The following is a 23,567-nucleotide window of genomic DNA, read 5'->3' on the forward strand; positions in this document are numbered from 1 at the left end:
CCATTGCACAGATCAGAGAACTGAGGCTCAGTGGTGCAGCTGCTGCCCAGCTGTGCAAGGCAAACCTGGGGTGGAGTCTGGGACTGCTCGGCGCCAGGGCTCCGTCCTCCCACCGTCTCCAGGAAACATCCCCGGGAGCCCCTAATCCCCCTACATTCATCGCCGGAGCTTGGTCAGCAGTCTCCTTGTCCCACGGCAGGCACGTGATACCCTGGCTCTTTCTGAGTTAAGCCAGGGGACTCAAACTCGTTGCTGTGATGCTCATCTGCTGGGGGGCCTTTCCGGTTTAGGAAACTTTACCATCTGTGCCCTCCTCACGACCCTGTGGGGACTCAGCATGGCCCCGCAGCCCTCCTAGCCTGCAGTTCTGCCGCAGTGGAGTCTTCATTAAATATTAAGGGGGCCGCTCCCGGCACTGCTGTGACGTCAATTACCGGGCTGCTCTAGAGAGCTGTGGCCTCCTTTCCAAGGTGAAGCGGTGCCCGGAATTCAGCCGACTCAGATGGTGTCCCTGGGGGCCGGCTGTTGGAGCAGATGCCGCTAATGTAAGACGTGGCAGGAGTCCAGGAGCTTTCCTCCCATCTCTCCGGCTCCCTTGGGGCCCCGGTGGCAACCTGATGCTGGCACGATGCGTTCAGTCATTCGGTAGACATTTATTGAGCACCTGCTGTATGCCAAGCATGTACAACAGATGAGACGGTTAGATAGCATCACTGATTCAATGGACTCCAGGAGCTGGTGAAGGACAGGGAAGCCTGGCATGCTGCAGTCCATGGGGTCGCAAAAGAGTCGGACACAACTCAGTGACTGAACGAGTATGCCAAGCACAGGTCTAGGCTCTGGGGATGCAGTTATGAGGGTGACAAGGTCCTTCATCATGGGACATTCTTTTCTGGTGGTGAAGAGGGAGAAACTGTCTTAACACAGAATGGTAGACCCAGTGCTGTGAGCCAGGGCAGGCGCCCACCCCAGCCTGCCTGTGACCAAGAGATCCTCCCAGAGGAAACTAGGATTAAGCTAAACCCAAAGAAGGAGCCCAAGTTAGGAATGAAAAGAGGACAAGTGAGGGTTTTAGCAAGAAGGACTAGGATCAGATCTGAGACCCGAGTTCTGTCCCTCCTCAGTCATTTACCTGCAGCGGGGTTTCCACTGTGCCAGCTGCAAGAGGACTCTAGGAAGCCACAGCTAATGATAGCAGAAGGTTTGATGCTCCGCGAGAACTCAGGAGTAGCTGTTATGAAAACAGCTCTGTGCTTTCATAGAATTCCTCACCCTGTCAGGGATCCTTACCCTGATTCAGGGAGCATAGAAACTGAGGCTCAGAGGGGTGACATCCCAAGCCCTGGGTAACATTGCAGATCAGAGCCCAGCTGGACATCAGACCCCAGGCTCTGACTTGGGCTCTCTGACATTTTCCAGCCACAGGCAACCCAGCTGGGGTCTCAGCTCAATGAGGCCCAGAATCCCACGACAGATGTCAGTGTGAATTCCTCAGCCTTCTTTGAGGTTAAGGCTGCAGCTGCCCAAGGACAAGCCCAGGCTGTGGCTTTGGGGTGGGGGGCAGGGCCTAGGGCTTGCTCTGCTGGGAATCTGCTGTGTGACTGTGAGTGAATTTCCTTCCCTCTCTGAGCTTCAGTTCCCCATAGTTAACACTAACACCAGCCTGGGTCTCTGATCTTCACAACAGAGCTGTGGCAAAGGAATTATTTTTAATTTCTGGTTAAAGATGAGGAGCCAGGCCACAGAGCAAGTGGGGGCTGGATTTGGAGCCAGGTTCATCTGCTGGCAGAGCTGGCTGACAGCCCTTCATGTAGCGTGGTCTCAGAGCAGGAAAGCCAGCTCAGTTGTCTCTAAGACCCTTATTTAAAAAAATATGCATTTACTTAGGGATGTCTCTGGCGGTCCAGGGGCTAAGACTCTGCGCTCCCAATGCAGGGGGCCCAGGTTCAATACCTGGTCAGGAAAAATAGTGAAAAATTAAATATTTGTTTTCTGGCTGTGCCAGGTCCTCGTTTTGGCAGGTAGGATATAGTTCCCTGTTGTTGCTGTTCAATCGCTAAGTTATGTCTGACTCTTTGCGACCCATGGACTGCAGCATGCCAAGCTTCCCCGTCCTTAACTGTCTCCTGGAGTTTGCTCAAACTCGTGTCCGCTGAGTCGATGATGCCATCCAACATCTCGTCCTCTGTTGTCCCCTTCTCCTCCTGCCCTCAATCTTTCCCAGCATCAGGGTCTTTTCCAATCAGTCAGCTCTTCACATCACGTGGCCAAAGTACTGGAGCTTCAGCTTCAGCATCAGTCCTACCAATGACTATTCAGGGATGAGTTCCTTTAGGATGGACTGGTTTGATCTCCTTGCTGTCCAAGGGACTCTCAAGAGTCTTCTCCAGCACCACGGTTCGGCCCCCCTCTATCGGGAGCTCACAGTCTTAACTGCTGGCCCACTATTATGAGTCTGTGATTCAGTGAGATGTGGACTGCTCGCCAGGCTTGCGGGGCCCAGAGGTTCCACGAGGAGGGCATTTCGCTTTGGGCTGGTCCTCCGATGCCTCACATAAAGGATGTGACAGTGCAGCCACCAGTGCCAGGCAGGCAGCGCCCACTCCCGTCCTCACCCATGTTCCTCCTGGCACCGGGGGCCAGGGGAGCAACAAGCCCACTTTACAGACAAGGAAGCTGAAGCTCAGAGAGGCGCAACGGCTTGTCCAGGCTACTCCAGCTACTGAAGAAGAGCTGGGATTTGAGGCCCCGTCAGGCAACACTGGATCTTATGCCCCAAGTTACTGCAAGGTGGCCACATTCAACCGAGAGACCATCTCCTCCTCATCGCAGCCCCCTCCTGGGCCCTGCAATCTTGCCTTCCTCCCTCGGCTCCTTCCTGTCTTATCTTCCACGAGGCTCCCAATCAGCTGTCAGCCAGTATAAAACACATTCCCCTCCTGGAAGGTCTTGGTCACTTACAAAGAGGGATCTTGGTGGTGGCATTTCTTAAAAAAAAAAAAAAAAAAATTACTTATCTTGCCGTGTAGGGTCTTAGCTGCGGCGTGTGGGGCCTTCCGTCGTGTGGCACACGGACTGCCCAGCTGGTGCGTCTGGGCCCAGGAGTTGCAGCACACGAGCTTAGTTGCCCTGTGGCATGTGGGATTCTAGTCCCCTGATCCGAGAGTCGGTCCCTCGTCTCTGCATTGCAAAGTGATTCTTAACCCCCGGAATCACAGGGGAGTCCTCGTGGCATTTCTGCAGTAGGCACGAGGTGTGATCAGGTTTGATTGAGCAGTCATGAAGAGTGGCACCCCAGACCCCTAGATGGTGAACGGAATGAAATGCAGGCTTGTCGTCTGGTGTTTATTTTTTACACAGGAAATGCCAACTTCCTTTAGGAAGCAGCTGGTAAAAGTGACAAAAAGCGTGAACTTCGTAGTCAGAAAGGCCTGGGTTCACATCCTGACTCTGCCCCCATTAGCTCCATGACCTTGGGTATGAGAGCTTCCGTTTCCTCATCTGTTCAAATGGGTACAAGAGGATGCTCCCACATCACAGTTGTCATGAGGATTAAACAAGATTAAATTGCATAACACAGGGCTTGATGCCTAGTAGCTGGCCAGGAAATACCAGTCCTACCAGGTGGTGGATACCAGAGTCATGGTGGGAGTGAGTGGAAGGAGAGAGTGCTTCTTGGTGGAGACCTGGGAAAGATCTTGAGAGGAGGTGAGCTTTCAGCTGAGTATTAAAGAAGAGGTGGGAGAATGAGAAAGTTGCCAGAAACTTGCAGGCAGGGCCTGTGAACCCAGTGGTCTTAGGATGTCCATACAGTAGGTAGTAGCTTGGAAAGGTGGGCCAGGGCCAGGTCACAAAGGGCCAGGCAGAGGGGTTTGCACCTTTTAAGGGTGAAAACATCCTTCCTGCCTATGACCCCAGTGGCCACTCAGGGCCATCCGCAGAGACCAGCCCCCTGGAGTCAGGCTTCTCCCCTGGCTTTGGCGATTCTAGATCCCTTTGTCTCCCTAGTTGGGGCCAGCCCACCACTGTCGTCTGGAAGCAGACAGAAGGCTGCAGCAATTTGCTTGCCTCCTACTAACATACTGGGGAGGAAAAGCTGTTTTTGAGCACAGTTGCCTGGCAGAGAACCTTGGTAGAAACTTATCAGCTCTCACCCTCACTTCCAAGGTTATGGTTCAAGCAGCAGTTAATGATAGTTATGTGCGCAGCTCAACAACCGAAAGAACTTTTCAGGTGCTCACAAGGTCAGGGCAGGCACGGGAAGGATGGAGATGGTGGTGGAGTGGGTCGGGATCTGGGTTCCCGCCCCCTGCTCCCTGTGCTTCAGAGGGACAGTCTTAACCTCCTGGGCCTCAGCTTCTTCCTCTGTAAAATTGGAACGGAAATACCGAAACTTCATGTTTCTCTAGTAGTCATGTACGGATGTGAGAGCTGGACCATAAGAAAGGCTGGGCACCGAAGAATTCATGCTTTCAAATTATGGTGCTGGAGAAGACTCTTGAGAGTCTCTTGGACTGCAAGGAGATCAAATCAGTCAATCCTAAAGGAAATGAACTCTGAATATTCATTGGAAGGACTGTTGCTGAAGCTGAAGCTCCAATACTTTGGCCATCTGATGCAAAGTACCGATTCGCTGGAAAAGACCCTGATGCTGGGAAAGATCAAAGGCAAAAGGAGAAGGGGATGGCAACTCAATGGACATGAGTTTGAGCAAACTTCAGGAGACAGTGGAGGACAGAGGAGCCTGGTGTGCTGCAGTCCACAGAGTCCCAGAGAGTCGGACACGACTTACTGACTGAACACCACCGTCCTTACCTTGACTGAGTGGGAGCTGACTGGCCACCCGCTGCCCACGGCCTGCTGAGGAGTAGGTCCTGCTACCCTCTCCCACTCCCTGTGTGGATGCGGGCCAGACACTGGGTCTTTGAGGCATCGCTGCTTCATCCTCTTGAGCTGCCATGTCACTTATGGAACTTCCAGTGGTGCCACACCCTAGGCCTTCAGAGCTGGAAACAAGACAGAACTCTGCCATCTGCCAGCACGGCCTCCCATTTCAGAGCCAGGAAGTCCAAGGCTCTGAGAAGGGAAGTCACTGCACTCCAGCTTTCCCTGGACCACCGCAGCCTCTCCCACCTGGGCCCACCTCCTGAGAACTACACATAAGGCAATTATCCGGATGGTTCCAGCCAAAGGATCTAGAAAATTCTGGCTAAGAAACACAAGCTCCTTGACCATCTGTGGAACTGAAGCAGAAGCCTTTTTCACTCTCATTTTAACTATGATTCTATAGGCGACAGCTTGGCCTTCTTCCCCAGAGCCAGGCTCCGCAGAACAAGCTTGTGGGGAGAGGGGGTGGGGGTTGCTGAGAACGGGGCTCCAAGCTCCCCACCAGCTCACAGACTGCGGCTACCAGGACGTTTTCACACTTCATGCCAGAAGCTGCCGTGGAAGCCGATCTGCTCCCAAAGAGGGCTTTCAAAGGGCAGCAGGATACTCTGGCTGATCCTGAAATCTGTGCACTCAGATCCTGAAATCTGACTTTAGACACAGCAGGTGGAAATTGGTATCTGCAAAAGGGCCTGGCCAGTTGGCAGAGAGTGGGCGTGGGCAAGGAGGCCGGGGGTGACCGCCTTGACCACTGAGCAAGCACCTCACTGCTCCAGGTCTCCTTTTTCTCATGCATATGATGTGAGGACTTGGGGAGCTGGTCCAGGGGGGTCAAGTGTTTATCCCCAAGGCAGGCAGAGAGCCAGCAATTAACAGAGAGAGCTGCTGCTGCTGCTTCTGGTGGTGATATCATCCCTGGCTTGGAATCGGCCAGGTCACTCAAGCGGCAGGAGGCTTGCATTTGGGAGAAAAATAAAATTGAAAATTCTATCTAGGTGACATGAATCTGTGGGCGGGCGGCCCCTCCTGCTCAAGCTGGTAACCATGCCGACAGTGTGAACGCTGTCTCTCCGGAACAATACTAGGGCTTCTTTGTAACACGTCCCTTGGTGTCTAGACTTCATAGGGAGCTGAATGTCCCAGAGCAGGGGGCGGGGGGTGGGGGAATAAAAGCAGGGCGTGCCTTTTCTGGGTCACCTATTCACCGGGCTCCGGCGGAGGGTTCTGGTGATGCTTTGGAAATCTAGTCCCGCGTGAGAAACAGTCGTTACCACCGGCTCAGGGTGGGGCACGGCATGGAATTTTCTACAGCTGTGATGGCTGGTGCAGGCGGGGTGGGAACTTGCTCTTGCTGATCCCTAATCCTAAGAAACAGGGTGGTCAGTTCTCCTGACAGGTGGTTTTTCCAAGGGTGCTCATCTGGTAACTGGCAGAGCAGACCCAAGCCCAGATCTCCAGATCTCCGTCACACACGCGTAGCAGTGGGGAGATGTTGCTGTGTTCCCCGGCTGAGATCCTGCTAGGTAAGGATGCAGCGAACTTGGCCCCTGCTCTGGGCACCTGCTCCGAGCTTGAGGGGCCACACAGTGTGTCTGACCGTGATCATCAGCCCCCATCCCCAGGTTCAGCAGCCCTCTTGGAAATTGCTCAAAAGCAATGTTGTTTGATGGGACTTTGAGCTCTGGGAGTAGGTGACCTGTCTAAGGTGGTCATCTTGGTCTCTGTTTACAAGACTTTAGGGAGCAGGCAGCTCTCTCCTGAGGGTGAAGGAGAGGATGCTGCTAAGTGTGTAGGCTACAAGAGGGAGGCTTATGCGTGCTTTTCACAATCTGAATGACCGCTAAAAGGGGAATCACATCTTGACCCCTTCTCAGCTACACCTCAGGACATCGTGGGGCCATCAGGCCCAGGAGGTGGATAGATTTGAGCTTGAATCCTGGGTCTGTTGACTACCAGCTGTGTGATTTTATTCAAGTCATGGAATATCTTCAAGCCAATTTCCTCATCTGTTAGATGGGGACGGAGGTCCTACTGACCTTCTAGGGACTATCTTGAGGGAAAAGATATGCCCATCTCTGCAAAGCCCCTGGCCCAGTGCTGGCAATCGGGCAGAAGTTCCCGTCCTTTCAAGAGCAGGTGTGGATGAAGTCACCCGCGATAGGGCAGAAGGCCTGGGCAGAGCTCTGAGAAGCCCTAGCATTTCTGTGTAGGCTGAGAAGACGAGCCCACACGGGAGACAGAGGAGGGGCAGCTGGGGCAGCATAGAGGAGCCAGGAGAGGCAGGGCCACATAAGGAGGGGTGAGCAGCCGTGCCAACTGCAGGAAAGAGGGCCAGGAAGGGGAGGACTGTGCAGTGACCTTGGACTGGTAGCCACAGCCAGGGCCAACTAGGTGGAGGAGTGGGTGTGGAGCCAGAGTACACTGGATTGAGGGGTGGGGGGGAGGTGGAAACAGTGATGTTTTGTGAGAAGAAAAAAACCTTATGGGAGAACCAGCGTCCCCCATTTGACATGTATGAATGTCAACATCAGTTACTTAGAATGCCCCAGTCTACCTGATTTTCACTGTTTTGAAATCACCCTCAGTCCAACATGATCGGAAGCCGGAAGGGCTCAAATCCGTTTAAGGACTGGAAGGAGCTATGGAAGCACCCCTCAGTGCTTGCCCTCCTCCTGCCTCTCACGGGAACCCACCCTCTTGGGGCCCACGATGTACCATAAATTAGTATCTCTTACTCTCTGGGCTTCCCTGGTGGCTCAGACAGTAAAGAGTCTGCCTGCAATGCAGGAGAACCAGGTTCAATCCCTGGGTTGGGAAGATCCCCTGAAGAAGGGAATAGCAAAACCACTCCACTACTCTTGGTTGGAGAATTCCAGGGACGGAGGAGCCTAGGGAGCTACAGTCCATGGGGTCACAAAGAGTCAGGCACAACTGAGCAATTAACAGTCACTCATCACACACTTTAAAGATATTCACTACGGGAAAGGTCAGCCTGGTTCCATTTGTAGTTAGCAAAGGCGACTCTTCAAAGCAGGGCGAAGCCTGGGGTGGGGGCTTCCTTCCAGACATACACTAAATGCTGTGTCATGGGTCCTCACTGCAACATCACAGCAGGAAGAAGGCAGCCCAGGAGGTAGAAGACCTAGTGTGGAGGCCCTGGCTCTGCTGGCTGTGCAAACTGGGGCCAGCCCCTCCTCCCCGAGACTTCCCTCTCCCCTGATGCAGGATGAGGGGTCAGACAGTGGTGAATCTAAGGGTCCTGCCAGCTCTGACATTCCAGGATCTCTCCTATCCTACAGTACTTCAAACAGTTCAAGTCTAGTTCTGCAGGTGGTAAAGAGAAGGCCCGCTCTACAGTCCCTCTCTCCCCCTTCTTTTAAAATAATTTTTAGCATTTATTTCTGCTTTGACTGCACTGGGTCCTTGTTGCTGCTCTGGCTTCTCTCTAGTTGTGGTGCGTGGGGCTGCTCGCCAGCTGCAGTGTGTGGGCTTCTCACTGCAGTGGCTTGTTTCGGAGGCTCTAGGGCACATGGGCTCAGTAGTTGCAATTCCCAGGCTCCAGACCACAAGCTCAATAGTTGTGGCAGGCAGGCTTAGTTGGCTCTATGGCATGTGGGATCTTCCAGGATCAGGGATCGAACCCATGCTTCCTGCATTGGCAGATGGATTCCTTACCACTGAGCCACCAGGGAGGCCCTCCCACCTTGTAAAAAATATTTATTGGCTGCGCTAGGTCTTAGTTGTGGCGTGTGGGATCTAGTTCTCTGACCAGGGATGGAACCCTGGCCCCAGCAACGGGAGCGTGGTGTCCCAACCATTGGACCACCAGGGAAGTCCCCTTCCTCTCCATTCTAATGCATGTGACTCTGCGGAGCAAGAATCTGGACCCAAAATATCTCTTCCGTGCCTCTGGTACTTTTCAATCACCCAAGGGTAAAGCCTCAGATCTTCAGTCTGGCATTGAAAACACTCCATGATCTTGTTCTGTTCAGCCTCAGGTCCCACTGCCAGGCCTCTCTCCTCAGTGCCAAGCCCTCGCCCTTGCTGGGACCCCACTCCCTAAGACCTTTTCCCTGACTCACCTCCTTCAACGTCTGGCCCACCTGCTCTCGAGTACTTAGGTCTCTGATTCTCAGAGGCAGGCACTGTATCCTACTCTGTAGCTACTCCTTTCCCCAGCGCTGAGCATGCAGTAGGTACTCAATAAGATCCTCAGCGAGCAAAAGGCCCCTCCCTTTTCCTGCACCTCCCTTGGCATGTTTTCCTAAGTCTGGCCAGGCTTCAGTCACTGGGATTTTCCTCCCTTGCCCAGAGCCTGGCACCAGGGGTCCTCGGCGTGGAACGCCAGGACTGGGCTCAGTGAACAGCTGGTCCACTCTCCTCTTTCCCACAGGGGGAATCGTGCCACAACTTACAGGCGGTGTAACCTTGAAGACGTCACTATTCTGGCTTTGAAAGATGGGGAGGCCAGCAGCGCCCATGGGGGTGGGGTTGTGAGCATTAAATAGCATCGTGCCTGCAAGGGCCTATAGCACCAGGCCAGCTCCTAGCAGGTGTGTGGTGTTACCCCTTCCAGCGGGGCCTCTCAGTCCCTCCTCCTGTGGTGGAAGGGACAAGGCCACGTCCCAGGGCGGGGACCCCGTGAGTGAATGTGCGTGGGGCCGTCCCCGAAGACTGGACCCCACCCCGCCCGGCCAGCGCGGACCCAAGCGCAGGGTGTGGCCCACAGAAGCCCAACCGCCAGGCTGGGCGGGCGCGCGTCTGTCCGCCCGCCCCTCGGGCACGCGGTCTCCTGGCTCTCCCAAGCACTAAGTGTATTTGCTTTTGGGTCCCTCCTCAAGCCGGACGTCTATCCTGAACTCCGAGCCGCCTTTCTGGCTGGGGCCGTGACAGTGCGCGGCCTGCGGGGCCTCTGTTACCGCGGCCCGCCGCGCGGCTCCGCAGTCCCCACCCCGGGTCTCCCCTCTCGCACCTCCACCTCTGCGGCGGTAAAATGCAGCACTCGCACGGCGCCTGCGCGACTCTGGGGCGGGGCGGTGGCCGCAGCTATTTATAGAAGGTGACGTCACCTTGAAATAGACCGTTAGGGCCGGGCCGCCCTTCCCCCCTCCCACTCGCGCCGCTCCGCGCCGCCCGGCCCGGCCGCTCCCACTGCGCAGGCGTCCTCCCGTCCTCCCATCCCCCCCCGCGCGGCCGCCTGTCCTCCCTCGGCGGCGTCCGCGGCGCAAGCCACAGAGCGCCGGGCGAGCCAGCGAGAGGGCGAGAGGCGCTTCCTGCTGCCTGCTGCCTGCAGCCTCGGCCGGCCGGCAAGCCAGTGCGCGTGCGCGGCGGCGGCCTCCGCGGCGACCGGAGAGAACGCGCGGGCGAGCGAGCGGAGCGGGAAGCGAGGCGAGGCCGGGCTCAGCGACATGGGGGACCGCGAGCAGCTGCTGCAGCGGGCGCGGCTGGCCGAGCAGGCGGAGCGCTACGACGACATGGCCTCCGCCATGAAGGCGGTGAGCGCGCCGGGAGCCCGGGCGGTCGGCCGGGGGCCCGGCGTAGGGGAGGGGTGGGCGGCCCGGCGGCAGCCCCTTCGGGCCCGGGGCGAGCCCGCCGCCCGCCTGGGCGCGGCCGCCGGCCCGCAGCCCTCTCTTCCCGCGCCCGCCGCGCGTCCCGCCATTTCTTGCGGCGGGGCGGGGTGGGGTCTCCAGGGAGGGGGCGCAGCGGGGATCCGGCGGGCGGACGGGGGGCGCGGCACCCCAGCTTGGAGCCCCGACTGGGGGAGGGTGCCCGGGGGAGCGTGGGGGAGCCGCATTCCTCCTCCGGCCCGTTCCGCCAGGCTGGGGCACCCCCTCTCGCTTTCCTCCACGCACCCAAACTTGTAATAAAGAATCACCTAGTGAGTGGCGCCCTGTCTCCACTGGTTTCCGCTGCCACGACCCGAAGTCGCTGTAATCCCGATGCGCTTTCGTTCTGCTCGCCTGAACCGCTCTAGGTCCATCCTCCCACCCCCGGGGTCCGCTTTGTGTGCCGAGACCCCTACCCTGCAGTCAGGCGAGGGCGTGGGGCCCCCTCCCATGTCGGATGCTGCTCCCGTCTGCCTGTAACCCTAAACGGGATGCGACTCCTGGGCCAGCCGAACCCATGTGCCTTTGCCCTCTCGAGATCCTCGGAGACCCGCCTGCAGCTCCGTTTCCGGGGAAGGAATCGTGGCCGGCCACACCCTGGCCAGTGCCTTGGATTAGACACCACCTGCGTGTCTGAGACCTAGAGTTCCAGCGACCCCCTCACTGTTCTGTCTCCTTGTAGTATTTCACGTCTTCTCTAAATGAATCTCTCTCTGCGTCAAGGTCACAGGGCTAGAGCCACAGTGGGCAACCTGCCCTGTTCACCCAGCGCACAACCTCCTGAGACGGGGCGGATCTGCTGGGGCCCCACCCTAGACCTGCAGACTCAGATACTCGGGGGGTGGGACTCAGAGCTGCCCTTGACCCATCCCTCAAGGCAAGTGCCAGTGGGTTTAAGGTCAAGAATGACTGTCCTGGGTTATTTAGCTCCTTTGCCCTTTTTTCCTGGCTTGGGAGGGGATTTGGTACTGAAAAATCCTCAAATACACTGGCTTTCTAAAATTTCAGAGTCATGTGAAAAGCTCCTTTTAAGGCTTTTGTTAATACAAAATCTGTTGTGAAATCTGTTGTTGGGGTCCAAATTTAGGATTATCCAGGTAAGGAGGGTACTTGAAGCATTATCTTTTTCCATGTCATCCACATCATACCGTGAACCAGGTGTCTGGAAACTACCATCACCACCGCCCGTTTGTTGACTCCTTGGTTATCTCCACTTGAGCCCAAGCAGGGTGTTATGGGCTAGATAAGAAGGAGCTTTTCATCCACACCAGCCGCGATGTAGCTTGGAACCTGAAGTCTATGTAACTCTGAGGGTCTCATAAGAAAATGAAAAAAAGATTTAATAATTTAGCAGATTTTACAGAAATAAGATTGACTATGAGTGCATTTCCTCGCAAGGAGTCCTGAGCTTAATCTTTGGGACAGAGCCACTTCTGTCCACTCAGCAAGCCACACTAAAGTGTGCCTCTTCTCCCTAGTTGCTGAGTGGCACTGGGGCTGAGGCTGCTCTCTGGACGTTTTAGTGAGGCCCTCACCTGTCCTGCCAGTGGGACCTGAAGACTGCAATGTTAGAAGCCTTTTGAGGACTAAAAAGAGCTGGAAACAAAGTGATTGAGATTAAGGGGAAATGACTAGAAGGCAGTTGTAGAGCTGTGGGAAACAGGAAATTTGAAATGAGAAGTAAGGAGAGAGTGCACAGATGTAACAGGAAAGGGATAGAGTTTGCAGAGAAAAAATAATTGGTTTTCTGCTCTTTGTAAGCAGGCTTGAAAAATGCTTTCCTGTAGCTTCCTACTTGTGTCCACAGATTTTCTATGAGACATTAAGGTAGGATTTTGCAAACGTGTATTGGAAACATCACATCGGTATCAGAAATGATTGGTGGGTTGGATAGGCTCCTGAAAATTCAGTCCAAGCTCTAATTATGTCATCTCAGAATTGTGAGACCAGTCCCTCAAGGTAAATACTATTAAAACGAGAACTTTTTTGGTCAATATGCCTGTTTCTTAAATTTTTTTTTTCTCATCTAAATTAATGGATATATTTATTAGAAAGGACTCAGCAAGGTCAGTGGAAAACTTTCTCACATTTTACCTAAGTTGACGTTTGAACGTTAAATTTTTAATGTTATTTAGAAGGCTTAGTCCCTATTTCACTAATATCCTAGGCCTGAAATACAGCTTTTGGGAGGATTTGGGATTCTGTTAACTCTCTGGGTTTATGGGGGTTTTCTTTAGGGCAGGTAAGTAGACGGCTGTAAGGCAGCTGCGTGAGGGAATGCTCTGATGTGGCCACTCTGTGACCTTGGAGCTCACAAGCTCCTGTCTCCTGGTCCTCTGAAGTGCAAAACTAGCTATGTTGATGTTACTGTCAAGTGGGTTTTTAGCTTTCATTTTTCTAACTTGTTTTCTGTTTCCTTTATCATCTAAATGGTACCTAATAATATTGCCTGCCTGTAATGACTGATGTTCCTTATGCTACCAGCGTCACCTGGAGGATGGTGTCGGTAAGGCCTAAAAAAAAAAATCACTCATGTTGAAAACAAAGGTGTTTGTTCACATCAGTTGAGAGCTGCAGTTCCCTGCCTCATCCCCTAATTTGAAGAGGCAAGAAATGTTTTTGAAGTTAAGTAAAGGTATGTCTTCCAGCTCATCTCACACCTAGCTGCTTACATAGAGTGGAACAGTGGAAAGAAAAGTTGTGAAAGATTCTGGAACCCAAGTCCTTTTCAGATCAGGCTTAGAAATGACCTTATTATACAGTTCATCACCTCATAAAATGAGCCTAGTTTCATGAGAACTATGAGATAATCCCATAATGCGGGATAAAAATATTAGTGCATAAATCTAAGTGATCGAAGGAAAGAGTAATTAATCAGATAGATTTCTAGTGAATACTCATGGATAGACATCATTCAGTCATGTCACGACCCTTAGTCATCCATACTGAAACGGAGGTAGCAATCATGAAGTTACAAAATGTCAAAATTATTTGGGATGGCGTGGTGTGTTCTAATATTGTTGCACAGTCATTGACAAAGGATGGAGAGAAATACACCTGAAGGACTTGAAGGCTGTAGAAATCTTAAGCGCAGGCAACGAAGCTGCAGCTTTTGAGGCCCAGCCCAGTGCCATAGCTGTAAGATCTCAGAAAGTAGGGAGTCAGCAAGTGGTCTGTGAAAGGAGAGCACGGCTGAGCGTCCTAGGCTGGGACTTAACCCAAGTTGCAGATATGGAAACGGGGTGATTCTGAGGTGGACTAGGACTGTGATCTGCATGGCATCATACAGCCACCTTGGTACTACCATTGGAAATGTGCGTGAACCAGCAAGCCGTGCTGCCCGTGTAAGTATCACTTTGTCTTAACGGCTGAGGAAGGAAGAAGGCTCTGCATTAGTCCTGCAGTATTCTCAGTTAAAAGACATTCACTTGGTGAGCAGTTTACATAGCTTTGCTGCATTGACATGAGCTGTCCCCATCTGGATTTGGGGTTGCTAAATTATCCCCAAAAGAGCTCCCACTGTCAAAAACCCTACCTTTCCTTTAAAACAAAAATGTATTTTCTCATCTTTGTCTGGAACTTAATATTAGTGATAAGACTTCAGTGTCACACTTGTTCAGAAATAATGATGGGGGGGATACCCCAAGTGTGTGTTCCATGTTACAGTTCATCAGGTTTATTAAATTTACCATTTTACCTATTAGGCACTCAGTAAAGGGTGTCTGATTCCATGTGTACGTTCTCATTTACTCTTGAGAACAACTCTGGATGGATCCTGTTAACTAACTCCATTTTACAAATGAGATTTGAAGAGATGAATTTCCTCAAGGTCAAGCTGTAAAGTGAAGATTTCGGCTCTCAAGTTTAGAGCTCTCCCTTTAACCCAGTGATGATGCCCCAAGAGGCTGAGGGATCACGGTTCTTTCTCGTATACTTTCTGGTCCTTTAGCCATTGTCATCATTGGTCACTTAAGTTCCGAGCCAGTCACATAAGTGGGCTTACTGAACAAATAATTCCCTCCATTAGATAGAAGTCATTTATGCCAAGTTTAATTAAAGACAGAATCTGCCACTTATGGGTCTTAGCTACAGCAGGGGAACATAACTGGATTATGCTTGGTCTCTTAAAGACCGTTTTTTTTTTTTTTTAAGCTTAGGAAGCAAAGTATTAATTTGAGTTCCTGCTATGAATTGAGAAGTGCAAGACTATGTTAAATTATAGTTTTAAGAGATTGTTTCTCCATATTGTGTTTAGTATATTTTACAAGCCTAGAGACCGCCTAGGTTTCAGTGTTTAGATTGGTCAGATTCTCCCACGTGTCCAGGTCGAAGCCGGTGGAAACTGCCCCTCCTGTTCCTCACCCTGCAGTGGCGTCCCCTCCTTAGTGGTGGGTTTTGGCACTTCTGTGGTTGGAACCTGCACAGCTTCTGAAGATTTCGGACCTGGTGCCTCAGGGCAGTAGTGTGCAGTAACCCTGTTCAGATGGGGTTGTATTTAATGCCAGTCATGGCCCATGAAAATGTCTCCTTAAGCCCAGAACAAGACAAAGGTGGTTTCTTAATGATACAAGGGTAGCTATTTTGACCGGGATAGTGAGCTTAGAGGAAATAGTCACTACCTGAACTCACCTGCTGCGAGCTCAAAGCCGGGTCCCTTCCTGGCCTTGCAGGACCTGCGGCTTCTCCCTGGTGAGGACAGAAGGTGGTCCTTCCAGGTCAGGGCAAGTGGAGACCAATGATGGGTGCCTTGCCAGTGGGGCACCAGGCAGAATCTTCACTTTGGGGGGCATTGACTTGGGAAAGAATCAGCCAAAAAAAAAAGCTTTCATTTTTCAAGGTCACTTCTTTTTTAAAAATCTATATAGGGTTCTGCCAAAGAAGCTTAAAGACTATCATGTGGTTATGTTTATGTAATTGTTCTTGAGGATTTTTTTTTTCCTGTTGTAAACTTCTATATCAAAAGCAAGCTTGTTGGTAGCATGCAGGTGTGGGTGGCTGTAATGAGTGGTAGGAGTGTGTGTGTGGCCATGAAGGCTGAGAAGGCTTCTCGGGGAGGAGGAGTATCTAAACCTCAGCTTGAGCCATGTGGTCTGGCAGCTCAGGGGATTTTTTTTTTTTTCCAATTTGTTTGTTCAGTGTTACTTTTGAGGTTGGATGTTTCCCAGATTGAGAACTTTAAGTTTTCCCAAATAGTTCATGTGCTATTTTTGGCAGCGGGTCTATTTTTACTCACAAACACATAGCTTATTGCCCTTTGAGTTAGTGGGAGGAGGCCCTTGGGGATTGTTGAATAAGCCAGTGGTGTCACAGGAAGATAAATAAATTGGTAACTGGCCAGGTCATTGGATGCTTTCAGAAATGCCATGTGGTCCGGAGCAGAACGGGGTGAAGGGAGCTGGTGCAGCCAGAGGCTCTACGGTGAGGACACACAGGAGCAGAATGACTGGCAGGGAGGCCAGTCCTCAAAGGAGGTGGGGGCAGAGCCTTCCCAAATGGGAAAGGTTCAGCAGTCTTAAGGTTTTCAGGAAGCATCTAAGTAGGATTACCTGGGGTGGGGAGTTGGGCAGGAGAACCAGACGGCAGAGGGTCAGTGAGCAGAGGTCGGGGAGTCCCTCAAAGCTGGCATGGCCATGTGAGGACTTAGTGTTGGGGGAGGCGCTGCATTGGGCACAGCTGGCATGTGATGGACATGAGAGTGTTGGGACCAGCATCGGAGGAGCAAGAAGGCCGAGAATCCTTGTCTAGGCCTCTCCTGTCTGTCTGTTCCTGATTAGCTGTTTGGAAACTTGGGATCCTAGAGATGCAGGAGTCATCTCCGCGGAGTCCACAGGTGGCTGTCCTGCTGGGCTCGTGTGATGGTTGGTTGGGACCAGCAGTTCCTACTTTCCTGCCCTGCATCGCGTTGCCCTCAGGATCTGCCCCTCTCAGTGGGTGACCAGACTTGTCTTTAAGTATCCTGGCTCCTGTATTTTGGAAGTTAAAGTGTTGAGAATTCGCACTAGCAAACATTAGCGAAGGTTATTTGCAGTAAGTGTCAACAGCCAAGACTGGCTGTAAATCTTGTTTTACAACAGGCCATTGGATTTCACTTCAGTCTATAATTTTCCAATCTGGGGAAAACTCCCAATTTTCTGTAGTTATCTGATCAAGTAATAAAGCTATCTTCCTCCCATAAGTTTCCTTTTGTTAGCCAAGTTGTAATCCAGGAGTATTAAAAAACACTATATTTAAACATATGCAGTTGTTTCCTAGTTAGGCCCTGGCTGGGGTTCTGAGAACAATGCTTGTTTAGCTGTTAGTCACACTCAGCTGATGCCGATAGTGATTCATTCAGGCTGGCAGGCGACCAGGTGATCGTTACATAAACACTGACACTCCTGGGCACTAGTGTTTCTTGTGAAGGCGTCATTACAAATATTGCCCAGTAGCCTTTTTTGGCGGTTTATTCTGGATGGAGAAAGGATCAGACCTGTGGATTCCTGGGACCCACAGATACACCCACATGTTATACTACCGACCTCAGGCCTTAACCACACCTGTTATTGTTGCTCAGGAAAAACAATCCTAGGATTTTAGAGCTGAAGAAGTCCTTGGAGGTTGTTTGGGCTGGCTTCACTAATTTGACTTTTGATGCCCAGAAAAGTTGTGTTCTGTTGAAGTTCACACAACTAGCTCAGGCTGTGCTCCAGATGTCTTAGTACTTTTCTGAATAATGATACTGCCTCTTGTACAAACACTGTGTGATATATAAATATTTCAGGTACGCACTCAATTTTAATGATATACTCTGGGGATGTATCTTGAGGTTTCTTTGCAATAGTCCAACAAAAGCAGTTTTATTGGTCACAGGATGAAGTATATTATGTAGTGACTCCTTATGGATGTCACTTGCACTTTAGTATCAAGTGGCCTTAGTTGGGATTTGCCTACTGGAAGATCTGAGGAGCTTTCCAAATTCTATTCTTGCCTCGCATTTTGTTTTATGCAATATTGTCCTAGAAAAGTGTCATTCTAAAGGATTCAGGCATTTTGAGATTTGTCATAGTATTTGAGATAAAATTTTGATTTATATGGGTTGCTTCCATATTTTACACTTGTAGTAAAGCGATATGAGTATGTGAGTGTCTAAAGGCAGTCCTTGGAGAACACCAGTGGGGTTCCAGGTCTTGAAGGACCGGGGAATGTGGACGAGTAGAGAATAGGGGATTACTTCAGACCTGTGTGGACACCACTCCTATCTGTGTGGTGGTACCGAGGAGCCCAGCTTGTGGGTAACCCTCCTGGGGAATGTCGGGGAGTCTTGTAGCTGTGGAGAATGAAGTGTGGTGGGGTTGATGGACTGGGCAGAGGGGGAGGCCATCCCCAGCTAAGGGCTTGTAGCAGAAGAGGAAGAGTCCTGGGGATAGGGAAATGGGGGAAGTTAGGAGAGGGAGGGTGTTTATATTTTGTCTGGGATTTATTGGGGAGGGAAGTGTTGATAGACAATTGCTTGTTTCACTTTTTAAGAACTTGGCACAAGGCCTGAGTTGTGACTCTCTCAAAGTTCTTACTGCTAATAATTTTGAGTTGGTATCTGCCTCTTCTGTTAGACTGCAGTCTCCCTTGAGATAGGGTCCTTGTCCAGTTGGTTTTTCCTGAGTGGCCTCTCTGTAATCCTGTTTCATTTTGGATATTTTTTGTCCATACTGTGTGGCACGTGGCATCTTAGTTCCCTGACCAAGGGATTGAACCTGTGCCCCCTGCATTGGGAGCATGGAATCTTAACAATGGGATCACCAGGGAAGTACCACATAATCCTGTTTTTCAGGAGGCTTGTTGACGGGGTTGAAGGGAGGATCTCTCTCCCAGGTTTTTGAACTTGGGTCTCAGTGTTTATCTTTTGGGGATGTTGCAGGTGACTGAGCTCAATGAACCTCTCTCCAATGAAGACCGAAACCTCCTGTCCGTGGCCTACAAGAACGTGGTTGGTGCCCGGCGGTCTTCCTGGAGAGTCATCAGCAGCATCGAGCAGAAGACCATGGCTGATGGGAATGAGAAGAAGCTGGAGAAGGTGAAGGCTTACCGGGAGAAGATTGAGAAGGAGCTGGAGACGGTGTGCAACGACGTGCTGGCGCTGCTGGACAAGTTCCTCATCAAGAACTGCAATGACTTCCAGTATGAGAGCAAGGTCTTCTACCTGAAGATGAAGGGTGACTACTACCGCTACCTGGCCGAGGTGGCTTCTGGCGAGAAGAAGAACAGTGTGGTGGAGGCCTCGGAGGCGGCCTACAAGGAAGCCTTCGAGATTAGCAAGGAGCACATGCAGCCCACACACCCCATCCGGCTGGGCCTGGCCCTCAACTTCTCCGTGTTCTACTACGAGATCCAGAATGCGCCCGAGCAGGCCTGCCTCCTAGCCAAACAAGCCTTCGACGACGCCATAGCCGAGCTGGACACACTAAATGAAGATTCCTATAAGGACTCCACGCTCATCATGCAGCTGCTGCGAGACAACCTCACCCTCTGGACGAGCGACCAGCAGGACGAGGAAGCCGGAGAAGGCAACTGAGCGCCTTGGCCCGCCCCGCCCCCGCCCCGCCACCACCAGTCCCCTCTCGCCACACTCACTAAGTATCCAGTGCTCAACCTATCTGTACGGCAGCACAGCTACTCAGACCTGCTCTCCGCCCCCGGGAAGCAGTTCCAGATAAATTAATTCATGGGCATTGCTGGACTGACGGTTGCTTTGAGCCCACAGGAGCTCCCTTTTTGGATTGTGCAGACAGGTGCGTTCTGAAGGAGGCATTTTCGTTTGCTTGCCTGTCTAGGTGAATTGCAGGCGAAAGCCTCAGAAAGTTAGAGAGGAGAATTAGCCACACAGGCTACAGTTGGTATTTAAATGGTCCACTTCAAACCAGCTGCTAGTGTTTTGTTAAAGCAGTACATCTGTGCATGCAAAAGTGAATTCACCCCTCCCTCTTCTTTCTTAGCTAATGGAAAACCATTAAGGGAAGCCTGGACGAGAGACCACTTGCTCCTTTCCATCAGCTTAATAATAAACTTTAACGTGAGGTTTCAGTAGCACCTTGTTTGCCTCTTTAAATTATGATGTGCACAAACCTTCTTTTCAATGCAATGCATCTAAAGTTTTGATACCTGTAACTTTTTTTTTTTTTGGTTGCAATTGTTTAAGAATCATGGATTTATTTTTTGTAACTCTTTGGCTATCGTCCTTGTGTATCCTGACAGCACCGTGTGTGTCAGCCCATGTCACTCAAGATGGGCGATTATGAAATGCCAGACTCCTAAATTAAATGTTTTGGAATTCAGTGGGTAAATAAAAATGCTGCTTTGGGGAATATTACCTCTACGCGTATGGTCTTCATTTCTCTCACTCTTGAAGAGCTGTCACAGCTCCCCGCTCTGAATCCTGATTTGATCTCTCCAAACTCCAAAGCATTTCTGGCATAGGGAGTCTGTGCCCTCTGATTCCATCACAGGTTTTGCAGCATACACATAAGACTCATGAATTTTAAGTAATTTTCTCTGAACCCAGCTACTGTGGCCTCTCTGGTCCCCTCTTCCTGTTGCTGATTCCTTTAAAGGGAGACCCTAGTGCGTCTTCTGAGGCACAGCCCGTCTGGAAGATGGCTGTGTGTCTGCCTTCAAGGGTGTAGCTCCAGCCACCCCACAGAACGCTGGTTGCTTTTTAACACACAAAGTAGGTACATGTTCACCACTTTTCTTAATATTTTTTATGTAGTACGTGGAATAAAATGTTAATTAGGGACACAGCTTGGATACCCAGTACAATCTTTAGCAGTCATTATTAAAAAAGCTCTGAGTATTCTTTAAAGTAGGGTAACAGAACTCCCTCTGAGTTTTAAGAACAAGAAAGGCCTGGTCCCTAGTGTACTCCCCGCACCCCTCCTCCCCCTGCCCATCTGCGTCCTCCCCAGGCCACTCCTGAAGCCTTATGTCACCAGCTCACCCTTGAACTCCAGCCCCTTATGATTTCTGGCACCACCAGCCTGGTACTCGGGACTGGATATGCTTGTCGAGCGGGTTGGTTCCGTTACATGAAGGCCCTAAGCACCTTAGGGCCTTCTGATTGAAGCTTACCGCTAGGCTGGTGAGGATGGCATGCCCAGTCTCTGTCCTCGGTCCTGTGTTGTGGTGGAGCACAGAACTCGTCAGCTTGGATACTTAACCTATTTTCTCATCTGGATAGACCCACATGATAATGAGTAGTCTTCAGGAAGCTATTTCAGGTTGACCTAATTGCTAGCAAAAACCATTACTGAGTTTTGCTTCAATTAGTAGGTCAGGTATTTTAAAGCTACAAGCTTTTTGTGGCTAAGGCACTTGTCTGATGAAAATACTTCAAACATTATAACTTCTTACATTAGGAATGCCCCTCACAAAAAGGGATTTAGAAAAAGCACTCCCATTTTCACTTCACAGCCGTCTTATGAAAAGTTTTGTTCCCTTACAGGGGGAGGAAAGAGGTGCAGAGCTGGCGGACCTCTGGAATCAGCTGGTGCCACAGGACAGCCTCTGCCCATGACCTAAGGCTGTCTTCGTCCACGGTCTCTGATTCAGAGTCCTAACTGCCCTCCAGTGGGCCCTAGGCAGCTGACAACCTTCTAGGTTTGGGTCCCTCATAGAATTTGGAATATAAGTTTTAATTCAACTCGAGTACCATGTGCAAGGCATCCTCTTGGGTCTGGGAACAGGGTGTGGGGAAGTATGGACACACAATTCCAGTCAGCCCCACAAATAATAAACAGGGTTCTTTGAGAGGACCTGAAATTGCACGTGATGTAAAGCTGAAAGCATCTCTGTTGTGTGGTCTCAAAGGCTTCCTTCCAGTTCTGCATGCTCTGATGTTTTAAAACTTGTCAAGATCAAAGGAAAAAGAGAAAAAGCTTGTCAAGATAAACTGATGGAATGAAATAGGGTCATCTCGTGTTACCGCAGGGGAAGTGAGACCAGAGAAATGAATAGAGTCACACTGCAAAGTCACACAGAACCGAAATAAGCATTCAGATCCCCAGAATCCTTGTTCATGGTGGTGTTTTCACTGGGCTACAATCTTGGGGTTGAGAAGAAAAAATGGACATCACACACATTTTGTTCTGGGGCACTTTTCAGTGCTTTTAATATTTCACTTACGGTTCAATGAAATACACTTGGCAAGGAACATCTCAGTGTATTGGTGCTAATGCTCAGATTTTCATTAACTCCTCAAAGGTCCATTTGTTTGATTTGGAGGAAAGGGGAGGATTCTTGATAATGGCGCTATTGTCGGGTAAATACTTGGCCATCTCAGATGACTTGGGATTGGGGAGCTCAGGGCGCTGCTTGGTTCTGCAAAGTAGGCTGCATTCCGCTGTTGGGCCCTGCCAGAGGCCAAGGGAGTCCTCTGTTCTCAGAAGGACCCCCGCCCCCCTCCCCTGCCTCCCCAGGTATGGGGCAGGCACAGGCACTGAGTCACAGCTGGGTGGGACCGAGTAGATGGTCTTCTGTTACAAAACGCAGATGTTAGGCTGATGGGCACAATCATTTTGAACACCTTCGGTGTTCCAGACACTTAAGTACATGGTCTCTTGAGTTTACAGAGACCCTGGGAGATAGGAATGATTTAAGCGCTTCACAGCTTGTGGGAAAACGGACTTGACAGTGGATTCCTCCATCTTTAGCTCCCTGCTGGGCTCCTGTCCTGTGGGTCTGCACCACACGATGGCATTTATCTCCTGTCTCGTCAACAACCCATTACCTACCATGTGGTAGGCACTGGTCAGGGTGCTGGGGGTGGATACCTTGGTGAATTACCTGTCCTGGTGGGGCTAAAATTAGTGGGGGGATACAAACAAACATAATACAATAACGATAAAGATATCACTCAAGTTCTCAGGGCCTAGCACACAGCTCAGAGTAAGAATTGGTTGACTTCATGAGTAAATGACTGACCTGAGACCAAAATTTTGAAAAGTGAACAGAAGGAATCCTTCATTTCCACACCCAAATCTACCAATGACCCACTTAAGAAACAGGGTCGAGACTTCCCTGACAGTCCAGTGGTTAAGATTCCATGCTAGGGGCACGGATTTGATCCCTGGTCAGGAGATTAATATTCTGTATGCCTAGTGGTGTAGCCAAAAAAAAAAAAGAAAAAGAAAAAGAAAAACCAAAGAGTCATGAGTCCTTGAGCTGAGTTCTAACATCACCTATAAACTGGTTTGAGCGTGTCCTGACCTCTCAGCAGCCTCTAAAAACGAACCGGATGCTTGGGGTGGTCTCTGGGTACTTTTGCATTTTGGAGAGTCTATGATTCTGTTATTTTCAACTGCTCTGGGATGGTCCCCATCTTCTTCCTGGCCTTTTTCCTGCTTTCCCCCTCCCTTTTCCTTCCGCCCTTCACATTTGTCCCTTTTGCATCCGCCCTCCACACCCCACTTTGCTTTTCTGGCCACCCCCTAGTTCCACCAAGAGGGTTTCCATGGCAATCATCTCCTGGAAGTGACCTCACTCATCTCCTGGGCAACAGTTTCTAAGGCAGTGACATCATTCAGTCACCATGGCAACCCTCCAGGAGGATAGTTCTGCAGTAAAATGGGCAAATAGAATTCTGATGTATCTCTGGGGGCTTGAGGGGACAATGTAGGGAGCTATTACAAAGATCTCAAGAACCAGATGTAAAAGCTTTGGGCCTGTAGGGAAAAAAATGGAAAGCCAATATGGGGGCTGGAAAAGAAGCTCTGGGATAAAGCCCTTCTCCTTTCTAATAACTAGGCTGACTATTTAATATGTCACCAAATTGGGACATTGGGGAGCAAATAAGGGCACTGTGATTGTTACACTGGATGACAAGAGAATGGCCTCCCCCAGTGAACCGGGGCATGTGGCTCCCGCCTAGGTCAGGCTAGTGCCTGGCCTTACTTCCTCACCTGTGGTTCATCCCACAAGCATGGAATCTGCTCTTCGGTATGTAGGCACTGGTTATACCACAGTGAGCAAAACCCAGCTAACAGAACTCGGGTGTGTGTGTGTGTGTGTGTGTGTGTGTGGTGGGGGGCTGGGGCGACACGCAGT

At 50.9% G+C, this 23,567-nt stretch overlaps 1 protein-coding gene across 3 annotated transcripts; it reads left to right on the plus strand.

The window, feature by feature from the left end:
- Window positions 1-10,069: 10,069 nt before the first annotated feature.
- On the plus strand, window positions 10,070-19,842 carry YWHAH (tyrosine 3-monooxygenase/tryptophan 5-monooxygenase activation protein eta). 3 transcript variants are annotated; one of them, XM_040251153.1, is made up of 2 exons: window positions 10,070-10,382; window positions 18,388-19,842. In XM_040251153.1, the coding sequence occupies exons 1-2, from the start codon at window positions 10,296-10,298 to the stop codon at window positions 19,039-19,041; spliced, it is 741 nt and encodes a 246-aa protein (XP_040107087.1). In that variant the 5' UTR covers window positions 10,070-10,295; the 3' UTR covers window positions 19,042-19,842. The 3 variants fall into 3 exon arrangements, with proteins under 3 accessions (XP_040107087.1, XP_040107089.1, XP_040107088.1); XM_040251155.1 differs by lacking the exon at window positions 10,070-10,382 and adding an exon at window positions 10,618-12,999; XM_040251154.1 differs by lacking the exon at window positions 10,070-10,382 and adding an exon at window positions 13,024-15,911.
- The last annotated feature ends 3,725 nt before the right edge of the window (window positions 19,843-23,567 follow it).

This window comes from Oryx dammah, unplaced genomic scaffold, assembly GCF_014754425.2.
Source record: "Oryx dammah isolate SB20612 unplaced genomic scaffold, SCBI_Odam_1.1 HiC_scaffold_12, whole genome shotgun sequence".
Classification (NCBI taxonomy): domain Eukaryota; kingdom Metazoa; phylum Chordata; class Mammalia; order Artiodactyla; family Bovidae; genus Oryx; species Oryx dammah.